This window comes from Ambystoma mexicanum, chromosome 6p (genome assembly GCF_040938575.1).
Source record: "Ambystoma mexicanum isolate Mex_15411 chromosome 6p, UKY_AmexF1_1, whole genome shotgun sequence".
Taxonomy (NCBI): Eukaryota; Metazoa; Chordata; class Amphibia; order Caudata; family Ambystomatidae; genus Ambystoma; species Ambystoma mexicanum.
Window position 1 is genome coordinate 598,193,598 of NC_090935.1, and position 25,724 is coordinate 598,219,321.

Sequence of the window (25,724 nt, forward strand, 5' to 3'; positions counted from 1 at the left end):
CTAGTATGAAGTAATGTATGTCAGGAGCATGAGCATAGATTGAGGGTGCGTTTGATGGCACAGCCAAGGTTGTCGGCCATAGTATTGGTGGAAGGGCAGGTGGTGGGTGGGGAAGGGCTGGTTTTGGAGGGGGGGGCTGACAGTTTGCCTTCGCAGGTAATAGGCCTGGTTGTTTCTGAGGTTCTTTGAGTACCGGTACGTGGTGGTGGTTTGGGACTTACGTGTGGGAGTGGAGACGCTGTAGTCTGGCAGTACTTGTGCAGGGTGGGGGCTGGCTTTCTGATGGGAAGTTTCACAGTTAGAGGATATGGGAGTTGTGGCCTTGGTAATGGGCAACCAACACCCTGAGGTGGGGGAGGAGGGGGCTGTGTGCCTGTCCACCGCAACAGATCAGTACATGCACAGCACACTGCGTAGCGATTACTTTTTTATACTGGCTGTCGCCACAAAGTCCAGACCTACCTGTATTTAACAGCTCCATGGCTGCCAGAAGTGATGTTATATATGTTGTAATTATATTCTAATACTCTAGTTGTATTTATACTGTCTGACTGCTTATTATTGGCTCTGTAATAGACTATGGGATAGGTGGTAAAACTATTGAAACTGTATATCGACATCTGATCATGAAGAGACCGACTGGTCAGAATTATAGGGCAACTTAGTTCCTTGGAACTTCAATTTAAGTACCCGGTTAAGCCCTCATGCATTTAAAACATGTAAGGGGCAGATACCGTGTTTCTACAGGAGCCCCACCTGGTAGAAGAAGAAGCTCTCTAGGAAGGATAGGAACAGACCTGGACAACTCTTATGAGAGTAAATCGTAGAGGGTTAAGCATCTTAATACATAAAGAGTTCAGTCTCAAATCAGTCTACACTGAAAAAGGCCAGTACGAGAAGAGGTGTTATGATGAAAACTGAAATTGACACATCTGTTCAAAATCTTTGTTATACGTACTCACAACAGAGGCAGGCTTTTATTGTTATTATTTTAGGGTATTTATTGAGCGCCACCTAGCTTTGAGAAGCAACAGAACCCTTTACAATCATAGGGGGAAGAACATGGTGAGGGGAGCAAACAAACAAGGGAGTGGGGAGCTAACGGGAGGGGGAAGGTGGGCAATTTGTGAGCTAGGGATCTGCAAGCAATCAGGGGAGGAAACCGTGTAGATGAAATCACCCAGTCCTCGGTTGGGTGGGAAGCTTAAATCAGAATTAGAAAGCCTAGAGAAAAAATCGGATAGATCTAGTGAAATCCCCTACCCTGGCTAAGGTAACAGTGTGGTCCCAGACTTTCCCCTTCTGCAATGGCTTGGCAGGCTCATGATGGTCTGGAGGGTTGCCCAGAGAAGTGGCGTGGTTATGATCGATTCAAAACCTTCCAGCCATCACCTTTCGGTTTTGCTAAAGTTCCAGAACATTATCATAATAAAAGCTCACTCACAACGGCAGAGTTTGAGATCTTTCATGACCAGCTTTGGCCAGCTGTACCCAAGAGAAATAATGCCAGAACAGGGATACAGAGGAGTTTTCCGGTTCATCTCTTGTACCAGTGAAGTAGACTTGTCTGCTTAGGTAGGTCAGCTACGAGGTAGATTCCAAAGACATTTAGGAAAATCCTTTATTGTAGCTTGTTCTTTGTCTTCGTAATAAGCAGATGTATCTGCATCTTTTTGTTTCAGGTGTTCATGGTATCCAAAGCTTCCTCCTCTTTGTATTGGCTCTGTGTGGGGACAGGGCAGCAAGGCTTTGTGTATCCAACGGTTAAAGATCAGGGATGGGCAGTTCCTCGGATGAAGAATGAGTGGGAAATGGCTCCCAGTCACTTGGTTTCATTCATTCAAAGCTTTTGCGGCCAACCAATCACTGAGCTGATGCAACATTCAATTTTCATGTGCTTCTTGCTGAGCTTTCTCTCAGGTGTGGATCTAGACCTTGAACCCATGTACCATCCACAAGCCAGTCATATCTGGTTCTGGCAATGCTGTTCATGTTGGGCACGATCAATGACCATATATAGCCACATCCATATCACACTGCCTCCTAATAGGAAAAATGTCTATTGCATTCTGTATTGGATAGATATAGGGGTTTGCAGTAGGGACACTCCCAGGGTACAACATGCTTTACCACAAAAAAATACAATGTTCCTCATTACAAGTATGGCAGTATTTCTGTGGTTAATCTGCTGAGTTACCACCAAATGGATTTATTGTTACTGTCACTTGGTCCCACGGATTTACTGTGGGTTTACAAGTGGTGGTAGGCTGTGTAAATCCCCATTTTTTGGAGTTCATAGGACTCCATCGGGATTTCAGCAGAATAACTACTGCCACCGATTTTTCTTTTTCTTTTTTACATTTAACATTTTTTTTACTTTCAATTTTTTATTTTTTGCAGATTTTTGGTGGTGAGGTGGCAAATTTCCCTCCAGCTTTTTGCTGGAGGAAAATCCTCCAACTCACTGCCAAAACTGTAGTATGGCGGCGCAGTAATGCAGCAGTAACAGAATTCCCACCACGTTACCGCCTTAACACCCTGCCGTACTTGTAATGAGGCCCAGTAAAGGCTACTGCCCACAATTGAAGCCATTGCAGTCCACTCTTGAGGAGTCTCAAACAGGGAAATTAGGTGCCTTGGGGCACCCTATCCTTGAGGGACATAGATTCTCTCAATGGCACAATCTTCATTCTTGATGAGCCCTTTGAAGTCGATGCCTCGGTGAAAGGCCTAGTATCAGGTCTGGGAAAATAAAAAATGCTCATGGCCTTGCGTTGGTGTAGGATGGAGTTTCCAGTAGGCTTGCAGACCCAGTGCATCGTGCACAGATGATTTCACGATGAAGGGCCTTGCTTTCTTGCAGCCGGTTTCGGATATGTTTTCTCAGATCAGTTTAAAGGAGACTGATAGTGGTCATACAACCTATTGGATGTGTACAAGCATTCATAATGGAAACCCTTGACTTTGTTTTCTAACTGAAGACCTGACATGAGAGACAGACTACTGGCTGCCATTTTAGCATGCCGCAAAACCTTGGTGTTACCCAAGTAAATGGTAATGATCTTGCAATTTCAGACCCAGTTGGTTATGTCCTTTTGCCAGGAACCATAACTCCTTCTGAAAGCAATGTTGCACAATTTATTGACCTAAATGTGTGCTAAATCCTTACTGTCATCAAGTTGCATTGTTGTCAGTGGAAAATAATTGACCTCAACACTGCAGTAAATGTTTATCAGGTGACTGGAATTCTATTGTTCATCTTTTGTTACCTCTGTCTTGTTTCTAAGCATCCTCCCTTTATGTTCTGTGAACTTTCTCTAAAGTCCAGTCTGTAGGTTCTCTTTATTTCCTGTCTTTGTATCTTCTGGAATCTTTACCAGTTCCAGAATGCATGTGTTCTGCTATTTCAGTTTTTTCAGCAACTTATCCGACCTGGACTTCCAGGCTCCATGTACATTCACTCTTCGTCTGCTTAGTTTCTCAGTAGCCTTAGCTACTGCTTCCACACTTTACAGCATGCCGCATTTCTCTCAAAATTAACTTTCAAAATGGCTGTAGGAACTGCCCCTGCAAGTTAAAGCATGCATGCGTTTATACAGTATTCCCTTTCATGATGCCTTATTTACCAGTCCTTGAGCCCCGGATCCAGGCAAATCCCCCGGCACCCGTTTTTAGACATTGGGGGTCATTCCGAGGTTGGAGGTAAGGGATTACCGGCGCCTGTAAGGGCACCGATGGCGGTAATCCCTTACCTCTGTATTCCGAGTTCCCTTTGCGGGTCGCTCAATTACGGGACTCGCAAAGTGACCTTGGAGTAAATTACGGCACCGTAATTTACGGTGCCGTAATTACCTCCTTCTCCATTCCCATTGAGCCCTATGGGGGCAGAAATGGGGATGGGGAAGGGCTATGGTGAATGGGGAATTACCGGTCCATCCAACCTTGGAATGGACCGGTAATTACTCCATTCACCATGCCGGTATTCCATGCAGTAAATAGCTCCATGGTTGCCAACCATGGAGCTATTTAGTCCATGGTGCAGTCCTAACTCGGAATGAGGGCCATTGTGTACTATTTTTTGTTACTTTGAAATAATGGAGTACCTATCCCTACAATTCTAGATCAAAAGTGAAGGATTTTCCTCACATGGGAATAGCACACTACCACACGTATCTGTTTGGTTATGAGTCATGTAAAGTGATGGTTACATGGATTAATAAACACACCAGCGTTGTAATCTTAAAAAAACAAAAAAAACAAGAGGTTGCTCTAATCACAGGAAATACGTTTTAATGTGTGTCAACAGCAACACACATGCCGGCTGATTCATGGAATTATTTGCGCCGAAAAACATGGATTTGTGCGCCATTCTGCCCGCAAATCCCTGTTTAACAAATGGGGATTTGCAGGCAGAATGGCGCACGAATCCCCGCTTTTCGCCACAAATAATTCCGTGAATCAGCCCCATAGTGTTTACACTTAGCATGTAATTTTGAATTAAACCACAAGAGGTCGCTCTAATCACAGGATATATGCTTTACTGTGTGCGTCTACAGGACATGCAGGATGTTCATTAAGTAAGTTACCCTGATGAACACTCTTGCTACAATTTGTTCACTATCCACCTATCGGAGTGCCCAGGAGGAAAAATACCCAGATGTTCATAATATTAATAGCAGCCATTTCTAGATTCTTTTGACATGGCGTGGATTGCAGCACGCCGAAAATCGAACGCAGCTCAACCTAGTTGAAAATAGTTAAATACTGTTGTTCTCTGTTTTGTATGAATTACTTTGTGGAGAATAGGATTCTACAGAGTATTGACCAAGATTGAATGCCTCACTCCTTGCTGGTTTTATTTTGACTTTAGAGTTTAACTACATAGCAACTCTAGAAGCAGAACAGAAGATTTTGGTCTAGCCCCAGTCAGGGCTCCTAAATAACAAACAAGGACACTGTTAAATCTAGGGGTATTCTACTACAGAAGGTAGGGGCGCTTTACTTTTGTAGATACACTTTTTCATACATTTTGAGAGTAGTGACTAGGTCACTATGCCATCTATATAGTAATCAACCAACCCCCACCCCCTTTTTTTCCAGACAGTGCACCTGTGAATCCCGAAACGTTCGCCTTGGATATACAGTTTGTGCGCTAATTTGGAACATCCACATTGAATCCTTATCAGGTGAATAAGTACTAATTAAACCATGACCGGTGTAAGAAGTGGGAGAACATTGGGGGAAATTAAAATACTAATGTGATAAACATGTGTTTAGACCATAGATCCTGCATTGGAATGAAGAATATTAAAGACAAAGTGAAGATTGATTGCTCCTGAGGAAGGGGAGTTTAGAGCCAAACAAAATTTGAATCCTCATTTATTTTCATTTTTGATCTTTTATATTGTAAACATGTTCTAATTCGGAGTGTTGAATTTTGAATTTAAGAGAATATACTTTAAAAAAAGAAAAACAGTAAAAGTGTGTTTTTTTTTCACGTAAGAAAGACAAATGTAAAGGTTTTCTTAATGGCAATGTTATGAAACAATGTGGACTTTTGTTCTACATGAGTCAGATTGAAATTATTCATGAGCTATTTAAATATTGACTAGTGCGGAGTATTCATAAGTGTGCTGGGGGATGGGAGTGACCCACGGTTGGTGGGCACTTCATTGTTTTTCTTGATTGGACAGCTAAACATCCCTTTCTGTAAAATGCTGAGCGAGATTGCAGAGGAGTGTGTGCTGGAACTGTATAAAAGGTGAGGCTTCTGGATTGAAAAGCAAGTCAGCCACTGGAAGTAACTGAAGAAGAAGATGCCCAGAGACGCCTGCAAGACCCTTTGCAACACCGCAAAGCGACCACTGCGGTCCTGACCCTGTTTTCTATGCAACAGAGGAGCTCCGACAAGGACGACTCCTTCACTTTGGCTGGTGGGACCAACCAGTCCCAAGACGAACCCTGAAACAAGCCGTCTCCCGAGGTGCTAGGAGTTTCCAGAGCTGCAAAACCCTAATACTGGGAGACCTGTTGCCCATTTCAAGTGCATCGTCGTGGAAAGGCTGAGTCCATCCAAATCTTTTCTGAAACCATAAGAACACTACAGAGATCCGAACCAAATCGCCCACACACCCCTCACCAGAGTGTGGGACTGCAGGAAGTGAAGAAGATTGACAGTGATGTCATCAATGACATTTGTGATGTCCTCTTTGATGTCCTGGGTTTTAGTTTTAGCAGTGCACGGTGGTGGCGTGAGTTATTGTTGCTTAGCTTACCATAACTGGCGAATTTCAGGGGGGTTTTGGTTTTACTTGGAAGCATAACGTCCCTTTTAACAAAGTTTTTTCACTGAATTTCATAGGTTTTTAGTAGCGCAAGTTAACCATAACGTCCCTTTACCAACGTTTTTTCAGTGAATTTCATAGGTTTTTATTAGTGCAACTTAACCATAACGTCTATGAACATCTGACTTCATTGCGAACCTTCTGGACAGTGCCACATGAGCATATGCTGGCGCGCGGCATGATGACTTGACCGGGAACCCGTCCGCACTTCACGATAAGATCTGTGCTTCGCGGACAGTTCGGAACTGCATTTTCTACTGATCTAGGAACTTTCAACTTCAAAATTTCCCTTGCACAGCTCCAACACCTATTCCTACTCATCCATTAACAATCTAGTACACATTACATACTTTTAGCAAAACTGCTATTTATCTTAAAATGGAATCAGCTAATGCCATTCATGCTCCCCAAGAGACACCACCACTGCTGTAATCAAGGAGCATGAGAAAGACTGCCCCCTAATTTAGAAATAACACATGCACAACATTTTCCCCTGTCCAGTGTTTGGTATCTCTTCCCTCATTTCCCTCCCCACCTTTCATTCTAAGCTACTCTGCCAAAAAAAAAATGCATCCAAAAACAATAAAAGAAATGTTCCTTTAGGATCCACCTTTCACAGTTAAAAAATAGAACTAAAAAAATAACATATAGACTCCATCTAATTTATATTTCTCAGTAAAGTACATAGACTCAATAAGATTTTCCAACATTTCCATTTGTTTTTTGTGTTATGCTAATGGCAATATTGTAGCATTTATCCCCGTTCCAGGGATGGAACGGTGGATACCGGCCTGGCAGCCCAAGTTATCAGCCCAAGCGAAGCGAGGGTGGATAACGAGGTCTCCGGACCATTATCCCCCCATTCCAGCCCCTGTATTGGGGGTTGAAGGCCATTGGCACCCTGGGTTCCCAAAGTGGGAACCTGGGGTGCTAAAAAAAGGATTTTTCTTCCTACACCGGGACGCCTGTGTCGTCCCGGTGTAGGAAGGAAAATCCTTTTCCAAGATGGCCACCATGGAAAGGGAAGGCAGGGTTCCGTACAGGGCCCCTCTTCCCTTTCCATTGTTTCCATTGTAGCCTGCAGAAGGCGAAAAGAGAGCCCTATGTGACCATATTAGCACGAGCACATTGTTCTTCCCTTTCAAACCTATCCCAATTTCGAATAACTTTACCATAAAGCCAGTCCCAGGTGGACATGGCCACTTTAACCCCATGTGTTGTCCCTTGTGGTCATGGCCAGTAGCCTGATTGTCCGGATCATGACCTTATTCCATGACCCGGACAATCTGGCCACTGTCCATGGCCACAGGCTACACCTCAGTCACCAAAGGTAAATCACTATTTTTTGTACCTAGATTATGACACTTCATTCAGACTTTACGAAAACATTTATATCTAGATCTATAATCTTTTTGCAAACCTTTGTGTAGATTTGTCAATGGCACCACATTTATAAGCCTTTACAATATTTTGGGACCCCCCTCTATTTTTGCCCCCTCTTGACAAAATCCCACCAAACTTCAGAAAAACATTAATATCTAGTTGTCCGCAAATCCAAGATGGCGGGCATTTCCAGAAATCTGACGTACCTCACGCTTCACTCCAACCAATCAGACAACACGTTGCGTGTCCGCGGGCATGATGCAAGCCGATTAGCCAATCGGTGTACTGTCCGCTGAGCGAACAGGGAAGTGTGTCCGCAGAGCGGACATTGATATCACTAATTTTTCTGCCTTACGTTTTGGTGGTTTAAAAGAAAACCAAATTTACACCAAATTAACAAAAACACGCTTTCAGGACCAAGCCGCTGCTTCTGCTGCAATTTGGTGAAAATACGTCCAGCGTTTTGGGCTGTAGGCGTGAGCAAAGTTTTTTCCCATTATGTGGGGAAAAAAGAAATTTTGGGACTTTGCCCTCCCTCCCCCCTTGACCAAACCTCACCAATTCATAGTGGGCCCTCACCAATTCATAGTGGGCCATATACTCTTTTTGCAAAGTTTGGTGAGGATACGTCCACGGGGAGCAAAGTTATAAGCCGTCCAAAAAGTGTTCTTCCTATGGGTTTAGCAACTTAACCATAACTACATGGCCACTACCACAGGCCATGTAATATATAACTATATGTGTAAGTGCTTCTTTTTTGTGCCTGTCTAGCTAAAATTCCGTCTAATTACTTACATTTACTTTTAAATTTACATTTATTTATTTACACCGCGCACAATAGACCCGTAGGCATAATGGCGCCACAAAACACACAATACATAAAATCATGAACAACAGAAAACATAAAAAGGGCGCTATTACTGTCCAGAAGAAAACGGTCCAACATTAATGAGGATAACAAATACAAAAAATAACTAAATCTGGCGATTAATTCAAAACAGTATTCATCATTGAGGTCGATGATAAATGGTTCATTTTATTGAGACTCTGTAAAAACAAAGGTAAACTACTTGAGCCACATCCCACCACTATGCAGTCAGTATTATCCTCACTACACCACTCCTTGATTCGAATTCTTCGAAGAACCGTGAAGTCATCTGGTCTGACACAGTTGGGAACCACTTTTATGTTGAGCCAAGCTTGGATTTTATTCTTTAGGGCCTCCTTTGTTTCATGGTGAGTTGGTTTCATTACGTTGGTTATTATGAAGTTTCCTGGGCCCAGGACAAAACTACTCAAAGTGGAGTCGCTGATTTTTGCCATTTTGGATTTTTTAATAAGCAGATCCCTATGGAACGCATTAGTCAATGTTCCACCAGCCTGGTGATCAATGAGACACCCTTTGGTAGGACTTTGGGGCCAGGGCTAATAATGGCAGCTGCCCCCTTCTGTGCGGGCAGTGTCAGGTGCGTAACAACAACAGGATCCGTTTGAGTTCCTTGGTGATGTTCTATATGGCCGTGAGGTATGCATGTCATGATGGCCTCGACAGTTAGTGGAACGGGCCGCAGAGGCACAACTGGATTCTTTCCAATTACCTTGACCCAGGAGAGGAAATCCTACATATTATGGCAAGCCCCAAGATCTTGCAATAACTGGTACTTACGGCCGTCCAGTTAGAAGGAGCAATAGAGGTAACTGTTCTACAAATGAGACTTACTGGCCTCTTGTTACTTAATTGTTCGCTCAAAGATACCAATGTAGGAGGCACTTTAGAGAGGTGTGGAAGTTCTGGAGAAGCACAATATGGCGGAGATGTAGCACTAAGACTAATGGTATGTACTATTGAGCTGTTTGTTATTGCATAGCAACTCGGAAAGGAAATTCTGTTCCTTTTGTAGCCTCTGACGTCTCCTAGCACTTGAGTCTAACACCTCCGAGAGACATTTGCCTCTCATTTGATGGTCTGTCATAGATGAGGGTGAAAGATGTGGTGAATATCCTGCACCCTCCCCCGCATTCATCTGATCGATAGACGGCTGCGGAGGGGAGCCTAATTCCGCCTCTAAGGAGCAGACAGTAACCCTGTCTTCAAAAGACAAAGATTGCAATGTAGTTACTGGCATGGCCAAAACTTGGGCAATCTTGAAGGCAAACTCAGTACACTCGCCTGGGAGTCGCCCCCAGATTCCGCTCAGAAATGATTATGGGGGTGTGGAGGAATCTTGCTCATGTTGCAGGGCAGGGCAGAGCCAGCATCCACGCCGAGCAGCTGGTCCACAGACAGCCACCAGCTAGGACGCGACATAGCCGCCAAGAAAGAGGAGCCACGGCCAGGCACTCCGGGGCCCCCAGGCTACCAAGGCCCCCCAGGACCTCGAGCTGAGACGAACCGTCTAGCTCCCGGCGCCACGTGCCGACCCTGCCACCTCCTGAAAAAACAACCCTGACGAGCTCTCGGCTCCGGGGGGCTAGAGAAAGGGACCCTATGCAGAATGCGGAAATCAAGCCTCACTGCCTTACCCAGCCGCTTCCGACTCCGACCAGGACCTTGCGGTTAGTAGCTTGGCATCTTACTCTTAAGATAAGCTTACAGCTAGCATCTTCCTCTTAAGATAAGCCTGACTGCTCTGCCACTCTTCCAAGGTCCTGAGCTAGTACAGACTGATACTAAGAGCTGGGGATCTACAAACCACTGGGATAGCTTACTAAAGTCTTACTCCCAGTAGGACTTTAGGAAAACTGCCCGTACAAATGGTGCTTCACCTCATTAATAATGGAAGGATAGTTTGGATGGCACATTATATAAACTGAATTATCTCTTGGCTCTTAAATTGCAGGTTCAATTTTTAAGGGCTATGCTGTATTTTATCAATCTTACCAGGGCATTTTACAAGAGCATTCTACTGATCAATTCAAGAATCAACAGCAAAAAAGTTAACAAAATGAATGCTTTTTAATGAATAGTAGCTTTAATTATTACATGACCTAGTTCGATCAGTGTCGAGTTTTGTTTATATTTGTGCCACAAAGTCCAGACCTACCTGTATTTAACAGCTCCATGGCTGCCAGAAGTGATGTTATATATGTTGTAATTATATTCTAATACTCTAGTTGTATTTATACTGTCTGACTGCTTATTATTGGCTCTGTAATAGACTATGGGATAGGTGGTAAAACTATTGAAACTGTATATCGACATCTGATCATGAAGAGACCGACTGGTCAGAATTATAGGGCAACTTAGTTCCTTGGAATTTCAATTTAAGTACCCGGTTAAGCCCTCATGCATTTAAAACATGTAAGGGGCAGATACCGTGTTTCTACAGGAGCCCCACCTGGTAGAAGAAGAAGCTCTCTAGGAAGGATAGGAACAGACCTGGACAACTCTTATGAGAGTAAATCGTAGAGGGTTAAGCATCTTAATACATAAAGAGTTCAGTCTCAAATCAGTCTACACTGAAAAAGGCCAGTACGAGAAGAGGTGTTATGATGAAAACTGAAATTGACACATCTGTTCAAAATCTTTGTTATACGTACTCACAACAGAGGCAGGCTTTTATTGTTATTATTTTAGGGTATTTATTGAGCGCCACCTAGCTTTGAGAAGCAACAGAACCCTTTACAATCATAGGGGGAAGAACATGGTGAGGGGAGCAAACAAACAAGGGAGTGGGGAGCTAACGGGAGGGGGAAGGTGGGCAATTTGTGAGCTAGGGATCTGCAAGCAATCAGGGGAGGAAACCGTGTAGATGAAATCACCCAGTCCTCGGTTGGGTGGGAAGCTTAAATCAGAATTAGAAAGCCTAGAGAAAAAATCGGATAGATCTAGTGAAATCCCCTACCCTGGCTAAGGTAACAGTGTGGTCCCAGACTTTCCCCTTCTGTAATGGCTTGGCAGGCTCATGATGGTCTGGAGGGTTGCCCAGAGAAGTGGCGTGGTTATGATCGATTCAAAACCTTCCAGCCATCACCTTTCGGTTTTGCTAAAGTTCCAGAACATTATCATAATAAAAGCTCACTCACAACGGCAGAGTTTGAGATCTTTCATGACCAGCTTTGGCCAGCTGTACCCAAGAGAAATAATGCCAGAACAGGGATACAGAGGAGTTTTCCGGTTCATCTCTTGTACCAGTGAAGTAGACTTGTCTGCTTAGGTAGGTCAGCTACGAGGTAGATTCCAAAGACATTTAGGAAAATCCTTTATTGTAGCTTGTTCTTTGTCTTCGTAATAAGCAGATGTATCTGCATCTTTTTGTTTCAGGTGTTCATGGTATCCAAAGCTTCCTCCTCTTTGTATTGGCTCTGTGTGGGGACAGGGCAGCAAGGCTTTGTGTATCCAACGGTTAAAGATCAGGGATGGGCAGTTCCTCGGATGAAGAATGAGTGGGAAATGGCTCCCAGTCACATGGTTTCATTCATTCAAAGCTTTTGCGGCCAACCAATCACTGAGCTGATGCAACATTCAATTTTCATGTGCTTCTTGCTGAGCTTTCTCTCAGGTGTGGATCTAGACCTTGAACCCATGTACCATCCACAAGCCAGTCATATCTGGTTCTGGCAATGCTGTTCATGTTGGGCACGATCAATGACCATATATAGCCACATCCATATCACACTGCCTCCTAATAGGAAAAATGTCTATTGCATTCTGTATTGGATAGATATAGGGGTTTGCAGTAGGGACACTCCCAGGGTACAACATGCTTTACCACAAAAAAATACAATGTTCCTCATTACAAGTATGGCAGTATTTCTGTGGTTAATCTGCTGAGTTACCACCAAATGGATTTATTGTTACTGTCACTTGGTCCCACGGATTTACTGTGGGTTTACAAGTGGTGGTAGGCTGTGTAAATCCCCATTTTTTGGAGTTCATAGGACTCCATCGGGATTTCAGCAGAATAACTACTGCCACCGATTTTTCTTTTTCTTTTTTACATTTAACATTTTTTTTACTTTCAATTTTTTATTTTTTGCAGATTTTTGGTGGTGAGGTGGCAAATTTCCCTCCAGCTTTTTGCTGGAGGAAAATCCTCCAACTCACTGCCAAAACTGTAGTATGGCGGCGCAGTAATGCAGCAGTAACAGAATTCCCACCACGTTACCGCCTTAACACCCTGCCGTACTTGTAATGAGGCCCAGTAAAGGCTACTGCCCACAATTGAAGCCATTGCAGTCCACTCTTGAGGAGTCTCAAACAGGGAAATTAGGTGCCTTGGGGCACCCTATCCTTGAGGGACATAGATTCTCTCAATGGCACAATCTTCATTCTTGATGAGCCCTTTGAAGTCGATGCCTCGGTGAAAGGCCTAGTATCAGGTCTGGGAAAATAAAAAATGCTCATGGCCTTGCGTTGGTGTAGGATGGAGTTTCCAGTAGGCTTGCAGACCCAGTGCATCGTGCACAGATGATTTCACGATGGAGGGCCTTGCTTTCTTGCAGCCGGTTTCGGATATGTTTTCTCAGATCAGTTTAAAGGAGACTGATAGTGGTCATACAACCTATTGGATGTGTACAAGCATTCATAATGGAAACCCTTGACTTTGTTTTCTAACTGAAGACCTGACATGAGAGACAGACTACTGGCTGCCATTTTAGCATGCCGCAAAACCTTGGTGTTACCCAAGTAAATGGTAATGATCTTGCAATTTCAGACCCAGTTGGTTATGTCCTTTTGCCAGGAACCATAACTCCTTCTGAAAGCAATGTTGCTCAATTTATTGACCTAAATGTGTGCTAAATCCTTACTGTCATCAAGTTGCATTGTTGTCAGTGGAAAATAATTGACCTCAACACTGCAGTAAATGTTTATCAGGTGACTGGAATTCTATTGTTCATCTTTTGTTACCTCTGTCTTGTTTCTAAGCATCCTCCCTTTATGTTCTGTGAACTTTCTCTAAAGTCCAGTCTGTAGGTTCTCTTTATTTCCTGTCTTTGTATCTTCTGGAATCTTTACCTCCAAGTTCCAGAATGCATGTGTTCTGCTATTTCAGTTTTTTCAGCAACTTATCCGACCTTGACTTCCAGGCTCCATGTACATTCACTCTTCGTCTGCTTAGTTTCTCAGTAGCCTTAGCTACTGCTTCCACACTTTACAGCATGCCGCATTTCTCTCAAAATTAACTTTCAAAATGGCTGTAGGAACTGCCCCTGCAAGTTAAAGCATGCATGCGTTTATACAGTATTCCCTTTCATGATGCCTTATTTACCAGTCCTTGAGCCCCGGATCCAGGCAAATCCCCCGGCACCCGTTTTTAGACATTGGGGGTCATTCCGAGGTTGGAGGTAAGGGATTACCGGCGCCTGTAAGGGCACCGATGGCGGTAATCCCTTACCTCTGTATTCCGAGTTCCCTTTGCGGGTCGCTCAATTACGGGACTCGCAAAGTGACCTTGGAGTAAATTACGGCACCGTAATTTACGGTGCCGTAATTACCTCCTTCTCCATTCCCATTGAGCCCTATGGGGGCAGAAATGGGGATGGGGAAGGGCTATGGTGAATGGGGAATTACCGGTCCATCCAACCTTGGAATGGACCGGTAATTACTCCATTCACCATGCCGGTATTCCATGCAGTAAATAGCTCCATGGTTGCCAACCATGGAGCTATTTAGTCCATGGTGCAGTCCTAACTCGGAATGAGGGCCATTGTGTACTATTTTTTGTTACTTTGAAATAATGGAGTACCTATCCCTACAATTCTAGATCAAAAGTGAAGGATTTTCCTCACATGGGAATAGCACACTACCACACGTATCTGTTTGGTTATGAGTCATGTAAAGTGATGGTTACATGGATTAATAAACACACCAGCGTTGTAATCTTAAAAAAACAAAAAAAACAAGAGGTTGCTCTAATCACAGGAAATACGTTTTAATGTGTGTCAACAGCAACACACATGCCGGCTGATTCATGGAATTATTTGCGCCGAAAAACATGGATTTGTGCGCCATTCTGCCCGCAAATCCCTGTTTAACAAATGGGGATTTGCAGGCAGAATGGCGCACGAATCCCCGCTTTTCGCCACAAATAATTCCGTGAATCAGCCCCATAGTGTTTACACTTAGCATGTAATTTTGAATTAAACCACAAGAGGTCGCTCTAATCACAGGATATATGCTTTACTGTGTGCGTCTACAGGACATGCAGGATGTTCATTAAGTAAGTTACCCTGATGAACACTCTTGCTACAATTTGTTCACTATCCACCTATCGGAGTGCCCAGGAGGAAAAATACCCAGATGTTCATAATATTAATAGCAGCCATTTCTAGATTCTTTTGACATGGCGTGGATTGCAGCACGCCGAAAATCGAACGCAGCTCAACCTAGTTGAAAATAGTTAAATACTGTTGTTCTCTGTTTTGTATGAATTACTTTGTGGAGAATAGGATTCTACAGAGGATTGACCAAGATTGAATGCCTCACTCCTTGCTGGTTTTATTTTGACTTTAGAGTTTAACTACATAGCAACTCTAGAAGCAGAACAGAAGATTTTGGTCTAGCCCCAGTCAGGGCTCCTAAATAACAAACAAGGACACTGTTAAATCTAGGGGTATTCTACTACAGAAGGTAGGGGCGCTTTACTTTTGTAGATACACTTTTTCATACATTTTGAGAGTAGTGACTAGGTCACTATGCCATCTATATAGTAATCAACCAACCCCCACCCCCTTTTTTTCCAGACAGTGCACCTGTGAATCCCGAAACGTTCGCCTTGGATATACAGTTTGTGCGCTAATTTGGAACATCCACATTGAATCCTTATCAGGTGAATAAGTACTAATTAAACCATGACCGGTGTAAGAAGTGGGAGAACATTGGGGGAAATTAAAATACTAATGTGATAAACATGTGTTTAGACCATAGATCCTGCATTGGAATGAAGAATATTAAAGACAAAGTGAAGATTGATTGCTCCTGAGGAAGGGGAGTTTAGAGCCAACCAAAATTTGAATCCTCATTTATTTTCATTTTTGATCTTTTATATTGTAAACATATTCTAATTCGGAGTGTTGAATTTTGAATTTAAGAGAATATACTTTAAAAAAAGAAGAACAGTAAAAGTGTGTTTTTTTATCACGTAAGAAAGACAAATGTAAAGGTTTTCTTAATGGCAATGTTATGAAACAATGTGGACTTTTGTTCTACATGAGTCAGATTGAAATTATTCATGAGCTATTTAAATATTGACTAGTGCGGAGTATTCATAAGTGTGCTGGGGGATGGGAGTGACCCACGGTTGGTGGGCACTTCATTGTTTTTCTTGATTGGACAGCTAAACATCCCTTTCTGTAAAATGCTGAGCGAGATTGCAGAGGAGTGTGTGCTGGAACTGTATAAAAGGTGAGGCTTCTGGATTGAAAAGCAAGTCAGCCACTGGAAGCTGAAGTAACTGAAGAAGAAGATGCCCAGAGACGCCTGCAAGACCCTTTGCAACACCGCAAAGCGACCACTGCGGTCCTGACCCTGTTTTCTATGCAACAGAGGAGCTCCGACAAGGACGACTCCTTCACTTTGGCTGGTGGGACCAACCAGTCCCAAGACGAACCCTGAAACAAGCCGTCTCCCGAGGTGCTAGGAGTTTCCAGAGCTGCAAAACCCTAATACTGGGAGACCTGTTGCCCATTTCAAGTGCATCGTCGTGGAAAGGCTGAGTCCATCCAAATCTTTTCTGAAACCATAAGAACACTACAGAGATCCGAACCAAATCGCCCACACCCCCTCACCAGAGTGTGGGACTGCAGGAAGTGAAGAAGATTGACAGTGATGTCATCAATGACATTTGTGATGTCCTCTTTGATGTCCTGGGTTTTAGTTTTAGCAGTGCACGGTGGTGGCGTGAGTTATTGTTGCTTAGCTTACCATAACTGGCGAATTTCAGGGGGGTTTTGGTTTTACTTGGAAGCATAACGTCCCTTTTAACAAAGTTTTTTCACTGAATTTCATAGGTTTTTAGTAGCGCAAGTTAACCATAACGTCCCTTTACCAACGTTTTTTCAGTGAATTTCATAGGTTTTTATTAGTGCAACTTAACCATAACGTCTATGAACATCTGACTTCATTGCGAACCTTCTGGACAGTGCCACATGAGCATATGCTGGCGCGCGGCATGATGACTTGACCGGGAACCCGTCCGCACTTCACGATAAGATCTGTGCTTCGCGGACAGTTCGGAACTGCATTTTCTACTGATCTAGGAACTTTCAACTTCAAAATTTCCCTTGCACAGCTCCAACACCTATTCCTACTCATCCATTAACAATCTAGTACACATTACATACTTTTAGCAAAACTGCTATTTATCTTAAAATGGAATCAGCTAATGCCATTCATGCTCCCCAAGAGACACCACCACTGCTGTAATCAAGGAGCATGAGAAAGACTGCCCCCTAATTTAGAAATAACACATGCACAACATTTTCCCCTGTCCAGTGTTTGGTATCTCTTCCCTCATTTCCCTCCACACCTTTCATTCTAAGCTACTCTGCCAAAAAAAAAATGCATCCAAAAACAATAAAAGAAATGTTCCTTTAGGATCCACCTTTCACAGTTAAAAAATAGAACTAAAAAAATAACATATAGACTCCATCTAATTTATATTTCTCAGTAAAGTACATAGACTCAATAAGATTTTCCAACATTTCCATTTGTTTTTTGTGTTATGCTAATGGCAATATTGTAGCATGTATCCCCGTTCCAGGGATGGAACGGTGGATACCGGCCTGGCAGCCCAAGTTATCAGCCCAAGCGAAGCGAGGGAGGATAACGAGGTCTCCGGACCATTATCCCCCCATTCCAGCCCCTGTATTGGGGGTTGAAGGCCATTGGCACCCTGGGTTCCCAAAGTGGGAACCTGGGGTGCTAAAAAAAGGATTTTTCTTCCTACACCGGGACGCCTGTGTCGTCCCGGTGTAGGAAGGAAAATCCTTTTCCAAGATGGCCACCATGGAAAGGGAAGGCAGGGTTCCGTACAGGGCCCCTCTTCCCTTTCCATTGTTTCCATTGTAGCCTGCAGAAGGCGAAAAGAGAGCCCTATGTGACCATATTAGCACAAGCACATTGTTCTTCCCTTTCAAACCTATCCCAATTTCGAATAACTTTACCATAAAGCCAGTCCCAGGTGGACATGGCCACTTTAACCCCATGTGTTGTCCCTTGTGGTCATGGCCAGTAGCCTGATTGTCCGGATCATGACCTTATTCCATGACCCGGACAATCTGGCCACTGTCCATGGCCACAGGCTACACCTCAGTCACCAAAGGTAAATCACTATTTTTTGTACCTAGATTATGACACTTCATTCAGACTTTACGAAAACATTTATATCTAGATCTATAATCTTTTTGCAAACCTTTGTGTAGATTTGTCAATGGCACCACATTTATAAGCCTTTACAATATTTTGGGACCCCCCTCTATTTTTGCCCCCTCTTGACAAAATCCCACCAAACTTCGGAAAAACATTAATATCTAGTTGTCCGCAAATCCAAGATGGCGGGCATTTCCAGAAATCTGACGTACCTCACGCTTCACTCCAACCAATCAGACAACACGTTGCGTGTCCGCGGGCATGATGCAAGCCGATTAGCCAATCGGTGTACTGTCCGCTGAGCGAACAGGGCAGTGTGTCCACAGAGCGGACATTGATATCACTAATTTTTCTGCCTTACGTTTTGGTGGTTTAAAAGAAAACCAAATTTACACCAAATTAACAAAAACACGCTTTCAGGACCAAGCCGCTGCTTCTGCTGCAATTTGGTGAAAATACGTCCAGCGTTTTGGGCTGTAGGCGTGAGCAAAGTTTTTTCCCATTTATGTGGGGAAAAAAGAAATTTTGGGACTTTGCCCTCCCTCCCCCCTTGACCAAACCTCACCAATTCATAGTGGGCCATATACTCTTTTTGCAAAGTTTGGTGAGGATACGTCCACGGGGAGCAAAGTTATAAGCCGTCCAAAAAGTGTTCTTCCTATGGGTTTAGCAACTTAACCATAACTACATGGCCACTACCACAGGCCATGTAATATATAACTATATGTGTAAGTGCTTCTTTTTTGTGCCTGTCTAGCTAAAATTCCGTCTAATTACTTACATTTACTTTTAAATTTACATTTATTTATTTACACCGCGCACAATAGACCCGTAGGCATAATGGCGCCACAAAACACACAATACATAAAATCATGAACAACAGAAAACATAAAAAGGGCGCTATTACTGTCCAGAAGAAAACAGTCCAACATTAATGAGGATAACAAATACAAAAAATAACTAAATCTGGCGATTAATTCAAAACAGTATTCATCATTGAGGTCGATGATAAATGGTTCATTTTATTGAGACTCTGTAAAAACAAAGGTAAACTACTTGAGCCATATCCCACCACTATGCAGTCAGTATTATCCTCACTACACCACTCCTTGATTTGAATTCTTCGAAGAACCGTGAAGTCATCTGGTCTGACACAGTTGGGAACCACTTTTATGTTGAGCCAAGCTTGGATTTTATTCTTTAGGGCCTCCTTTGTTTCATGGTGAGTTGGTTTCATTACGTTGGTTATTATGAAGTTTCCTGGGCCCAGGACAAAACTACTCAAAGTGGAGTCGCTGATTTTTGCCATTTTGGATTTTTTAATAAGCAGATCCCTATGGAACGCATTAGTCAATGTTCCACCAGCCTGGTGATCAATGAGACACCCTTTGGTAGGACTTTGGGGCCAGGGCTAATAATGGCAGCTGCCCCCTTCTGTGCGGGCAGTGTCAGGTGCGTAACAACAACAGGATCCGTTTGAGTTCCTTGGTGATGTTCTATATGGCCGTGAGGTATGCATGTCATGATGGCCTCGACAGTTAGTGGAACGGGCCGCAGAGGCACAACTGGATTCTTTCCAATTACCTTGACCCAGGAGAGGAAATCCTACATATTATGGCAAGCCCCAAGATCTTGCAATAACTGGTACTTACGGCCGTCCAGTTAGAAGGAGCAATAGAGGTAACTGTTCCACAAATGAGACTTACTGGCCTCTTGTTACTTAATTGTTCGCTCAAAGATACCAATGTAGGAGGCACTTTAGAGAGGTGTGGAAGTTCTGGAGAAGCACAATATGGCGGAGATGTAGCACTAAGACTAATGGTATGTACTATTGAGCTGTTTGTTATTGCATAGCAACTCGGAAAGGAAATTCTGTTCCTTTTGTAGCCTCTGACGTCTCCTAGCACTTGAGTCTAACACCTCCGAGAGACATTTGCCTCTCATTTGATGGTCTGTCATAGATGAGGGTGAAAGATGTGGTGAATATCCTGCACCCTCCCCCGCATTCATCTGATCGATAGACGGCTGCGGAGGGGAGCCTAATTCCGCCTCTAAGGAGCAGACAGTAACCCTGTCTTCAAAAGACAAAGATTGCAATGTAGTTACTGGCATGGCCAAAACTTGGGCAATCTTGAAGGCAAACTCAGTACACTCGCCTGGGAGTCGCCCCCAGATTCCGCTCAGAAATGATTATGGGGGTGTGGAGGAATCTTGCTCATGTTGCAGGGCAGGGCAGAGCCAGCATCCACGCCGAGCAGCTGGTCCACAGACAGCCACCAGCTAGGATGCGACATAGCCGCCAAGAAAGAGGAGCCACGGCCAGGCACTCCGGGGCCCCCAGGCTACCAAGGCCCCCCAGGACCTCGAGCTGAGACGAACCGTCTAGCTCCCGGCGCCACGTGCCGACCCTGCCACCTCCTGAAAAAACAACCCTGACGAGCTCTCGGCTCCGGGGGGCTAGAGAAAGGGACCCTATGCAGAATGCGGAAATCAAGCCTCACTGCCTTACCCAGCCGCTTCCGACTCCGACCAGGACCTTGCGGTTAGTAGCTTGGCATCTTACTCTTAAGATAAGCTTACAGCTAGCATCTTCCTCTTAAGATAAGCCTGACTGCTCTGCCACTCTTCCAAGGTCCTGAGCTAGTACAGACTGATACTAAGAGCTGGGGATCTACAAACCACTGGGATAGCTTACTAAAGTCTTACTCCCAGTAGGACTTTAGGAAAACTCCCCGTACAAATGGTGCTTCACCTCATTAATAATGGAAGGATAGTTTGGATGGCACATTATATAAACTGAATTATCTCTTGGCTCTTAAATTGCAGGTTCAATTTTTAAGGGCTATGCTGTATTTTATCAATCTTACCAGGGCATTTTACAAGAGCATTCTACTGATCAATTCAAGAATCAACAGCAAAAAAGTTAACAAAATGAATGCTTTTTAATGAATAGTAGCTTTAATTATTACATGACCTAGTTCGATCAGTGTCGAGTTTTGTTTATATTTGTGCTTTTAAAGACCTCTTATAACTGTATTATATTGCATGTTTTTTAAACCTCTCAAGAAGCGAAGAAATAATATATAAACTTTGTGTAAAAATGTAGTCAGTAGGCCATAGATTGGAATGTTTAGCAATGTGATATTAGTCTTGGTGGAACGTCAAAAACACACGCAAAGTGATGTTTGTTCAGATAATCTGGCATGACTGAGCAGACCTTTAATGGGTTTAATGTTTCCTTCAGTTGGTTAACACCATTGCACATTGCAGATGACAATCGCAGCATCCATTCCTATGCTTTCAATCCTCAAGCTTTTGGCTTGCAATACTTACAATATAAAGCCATCGACGCTCTTCCACACACGAATTATGGTGAACCATGAGTCCATGTCCAGTTTGAATGCAGTAGCAGGTCTTTAGAAGAGACAATATTTACAGTAACTCTTACGGAAGTTGCGTGTAAAATCATTTTGTAGACACCGTACAAAGATTCTTTCATTTAAAATCATGAGTATTTGTCTTAACAACCTTATTCTTGAATGTGTGTTCGGAATCTTTCTTTTACAAAAAACCTCTCTGTTGGGATAATTTTTCTATTCTTTGCCCTATTTGTTCCCTAGCTGGTGTATGCAGCTGTTGGACGGGGTATATACGTCTATAATATTCAGCTGAAACGAGTGATTGCTTACCGGAGAAAAGCCCATGACTCCAACTTATTGCATATTGCAAAGCTTCCAAACAGGTAAAAGACTTCACTTAACATCCCAAATGTTTCTTCCAAGCAACATTGTTTCAAGCAGTAATGATGCAGAACGCCCATTCTCACATGTGCAAAGTATGGTGCAAGATATCCACTGGGTTCGGACTTTTTCACTGGAGACTTTTCACCAAAAGGCCTAACCATCCAACTTCGCCAGAGGTCACTCAAGAGAGTACTAGGTTGTTCAGATCTGCTGGTCAATATTCTAATGTACTGCCCATCTAAGGCCTTATTGTCATTCTTTAGATTAGCTGTTAAATCGTTTGCATGCATGTATGTGCCATGCTGCAACTGGGCATCAGTGTAACTGTGGACTTTCCCTTTCTCCCAGGGGTGTCAACCAATTTACTGCATGTCCTGGTGGCATGTGTTTTCATTGGTAGATGGGAGAGGCGCATGTTGTAGCTATGCGCATCCCTTTCCCCAGTAGTGTTGTCAATGCAGTTTTCATTAAGACTTTGTAGATGTAATTGACCCAATCGTTGGATCCCTCAAAGCTCAGGAGATTACTGAGCCGAAGTAGAACAGGGCAGATGTCTTTCGGGTAAATCAAATGCAGAGATCGGTTTAGTGAAAGGCCAGTTCTTGAAAGATCTTTTATTTCACAGTGCTGCGAAATACAAACTCAAGCACTGGCAAACAAGCTTCCGCCAAGCCCCCTGGACCAGCCAACCGTTATGCCATACATTTCACATAGGTTTGAGTGCAAGAGAGTGGAATATTCTGATGATGTAATGGGAAGAAACGCTCTCATAATGAGTACAATATTCAGTGTTGATGTTGCTGGACAGGCCTCGGTACTTTCAGGCTTAGTTAAACTTGCAGCTATGGGCCCAGGAGAGCATTTATCATTGTGCGCGTAACATAATTTGGCAGTCAAAGCATTTCTAAGAAAACTAATTGTGCTGGCATAATAAAATATAGTATCTGGCCCATCGAGGTCTTATTGCTTCAGTTTTTCCAGCATTTTATTGTGAGGGAAAATCCCTTTGCTTCCCTCTCATGCCCCGCACCACTCCTTCACCCCCACACCCGTAAAAATCATATATATGTAATCCCTAACCCGCCACCCCCATCAAAATGCATGGAAAAAGGTGGCAGCATTGCCGTTTCACCAACTGTGATATAACAGCAGAGACGAGGTGGGGGAGGAGGGTCACCAAAAAAATGCCAAAAAGTACATTTCTCTTATCGTTTTGAGTATTAAATATGCACCCGCAAAGATAACTAGTGTCCCAACCAATCACATCAGAGTTCTTTGGAGGACAACAAGAAGTGTTGAAAGCACTTATTGTCTGTAATAATGAAAAGCCATGCTTGCTTATTACTTATGCTCAGTCCCAATTCTTGCACAACAGAGTACACGTGCAGTTGAGGAATCAACAGTCATTTAAAACTTCGAAAGGCTGATAAGCGGCATACATTCCTACAAACAGGAAGAACAATATTGCTGTCCATAAGCAAAGATATTTATTAGTGTCTGCAAGTGATGAACTGGCAAATCACTGGTATCCTGCGTTTTCAGACAGAACTATACATGTGCACCAAAGTCAATATAGCAACAGGAAGCAAGAATCACCCTGAGATAATGTTGTAGAGTGGGAAATATGCAGAGGTTTTTTTTTACATCTGCTTCTTTCTCTCATGCTCCCAGTAACTTCCACAACAAACATACTAAACATTTGCAGGACGGGTCATTCTGCAGTCTGATTCATGTTCAATCTGCTTCAAGAAGTGCAGACGAATTTCACTGTGCTCGATGGGGGCGGGAGGGGGTCGTAGCTTTGCAAATATATGTAGTCTCTGTACCTGGGACAGCAAAGAGTGAGGGTGTTAAACCTCTTTAGCAGCACCTGTGCTCAATGTATATCAGTTGGGAGCATCAATTGAAGTTGAAGGTGGATATCCGCTAGGAGCTGTTCTGGAACAGTGGATGGAGGCGTGGTAGTCTTTGCAGCACGATGGATTATTGAGAGAAGAAGACTCCATTGAGGACGGTTCAGGAAATCTAGAATTTCTAAAAGGGACATTCAAGGTCTCTGAAGATGCTGTTGGAAGTCCTGGATTTCGGATGTGGGCAGAATCTTCTTGTAGGAAGAAGCATAATGCCACGATTGATGCCCCTGCCACTTGACGGATGTTTTAGTGGTGAGAAGGACCTTCCATGGACCTCTGAAATGTGGCTCTGTTGCACTTGGACAAAAATGGTCACCTGGTTTGAGCGAATGGCAGAGCCAGTCAGAAGCTTCAGTTCTGGCCTGTGTGAGAAACCCAAAGGTGTCTCACCCGCTAGTCCCCGGAGATGTGTCATCCGGGTAGCCAGGACAGGGCCATCGCTATTGGATTCATTTCCTGAGGGTGGTACAGTGGGGGAGGATCACCTGGGATGAGGGTTCTTCAGGGAGTGGAAGTGGGACACCAACGGGTGAGACGCGGTACCCCTTTCCTTATAATACCTTTCCCCCATCCTACCCCGTAGGATATTTAGAAGCTCTTCCCCACCATCTTCCCTTTCCGATGCAAACACTTTCTTACACAGTGAAAGACAGTGGACTAACATCAGAACTGTTTACCTGACATGTCCCAACACAAGGGTCAGGCAATTGACAGTAACTACACACACCTGATGGCCCTTTCCCTTCCCCACAACAAGAGAGGACACTTTGAGCAAGGCCAAACGCACGAGGAAGTAGCTATTCCAGGACAACAGTTCAAATGGAGGAGAATGGTGGCAAGACCTGAAAGGAAGACAAGGAGGGAAGTGCCTTTGCCCTTTTCGACCCAGACCTGCGAAGCCTCCGAGAAAGGAATCATAAGACCGGGAACTACAGCTGACGTGTGGTGTAACAGATGTCAACGGTGCACCAGGTCCTCCCTGCTACCGCGGTACCGTCCTTAACTCCTGAGACAAGAAACGCCAAGGAGTTCAGCACAGCCGGTGAGTCGGAGGGAGAACCGATAGTAAGTCGGACTGTTTTGAGCGGAGGTTGCAAACGGCAACATGATATGAAGTGAAAGAATTTATGAACAAAACTTGTGTGTTATTGAACTTTTAAGGAAGCCCAGGGAAAGACCATCTGCAGAGTGGTCCGGTACCTTGTGGGTGCTCATTTGAAAGACTGGCTAGTCGCTCTTTTGGTGAAACTACACATTTCCAGGAGGCCTTAGGAGAGCCCGACGTAAGAAGTCAAAGTGGTCATACAAGGGTCGTGTGAAAACCCCTTGTCAAGAAGAAAGCGAAGGAGAATGAATCCTGCATTGTGAAAAAAAGAGTGAATTTTGTATCTGTCAAATGTGAACCCAACTGAGGGATGCCTGCAAGTCAGGGTGAAGCATGTCGCGTGCTCAAAACGTGGGAAATTGAGACCCCATCTATACCATCCTGACTTATTTTGTGAACACTTCTTTATTTTCTGGTGAACTTTATCCCACACTATTTTGTAACTTAGCTGTAAGGATTGGCAATAGGTTTATTTAGTATAGGCCCTTTGTATTTGACAAGATGCCACTTGGACTGCCTTTTTATTATTTGATGGTTGTAGCTTGCTCCCACCTTAGCTTTAGATTTGGCGTTTTTCTCACCTATTTATACAGTTTAATAAACACTCTTGAACTGTGATCACTTGCGTCTGTCTTTACTGTTGCCACCATGAGTCCCTTACACCTCCTAGACCTCGAAATTAGCGTCTAATATCTTCACAGGGGACTCATAATAGTTGAAAATAGCATCTTCCAGGTGAAGATACTTTCTAAATGGAGCTTGAAGAGAGGTTATTAGCATACACATGGGTCAGCCAGTGAGTAGTTTGAGGTGACTACCCATGCTTTCTGTTTGCATTATTGCAGATGTAGCGCAGAACCAAAGAGTAAACGATTTGCAGTCTATTCTTTAGATTTCCATCCCTGTGTTTGACAATGCTGGTAG

The 25,724-nt window shown here is 43.6% G+C and overlaps 1 protein-coding gene across 1 annotated transcript in view; it reads left to right on the top strand.

The window, feature by feature from the left end:
* The window catches only part of WDR41 (WD repeat domain 41), a 579,210-nt gene that overhangs the window by 387,079 nt on the left and 166,407 nt on the right, over window positions 1-25,724 (top strand). Inside the window, exon 10 of the mRNA XM_069627429.1 lies at window positions 21,660-21,781. Within this exon, the coding sequence (XP_069483530.1) occupies window positions 21,660-21,781 (122 nt within the window). The remainder of the gene's footprint in view (window positions 1-21,659; window positions 21,782-25,724) is intronic.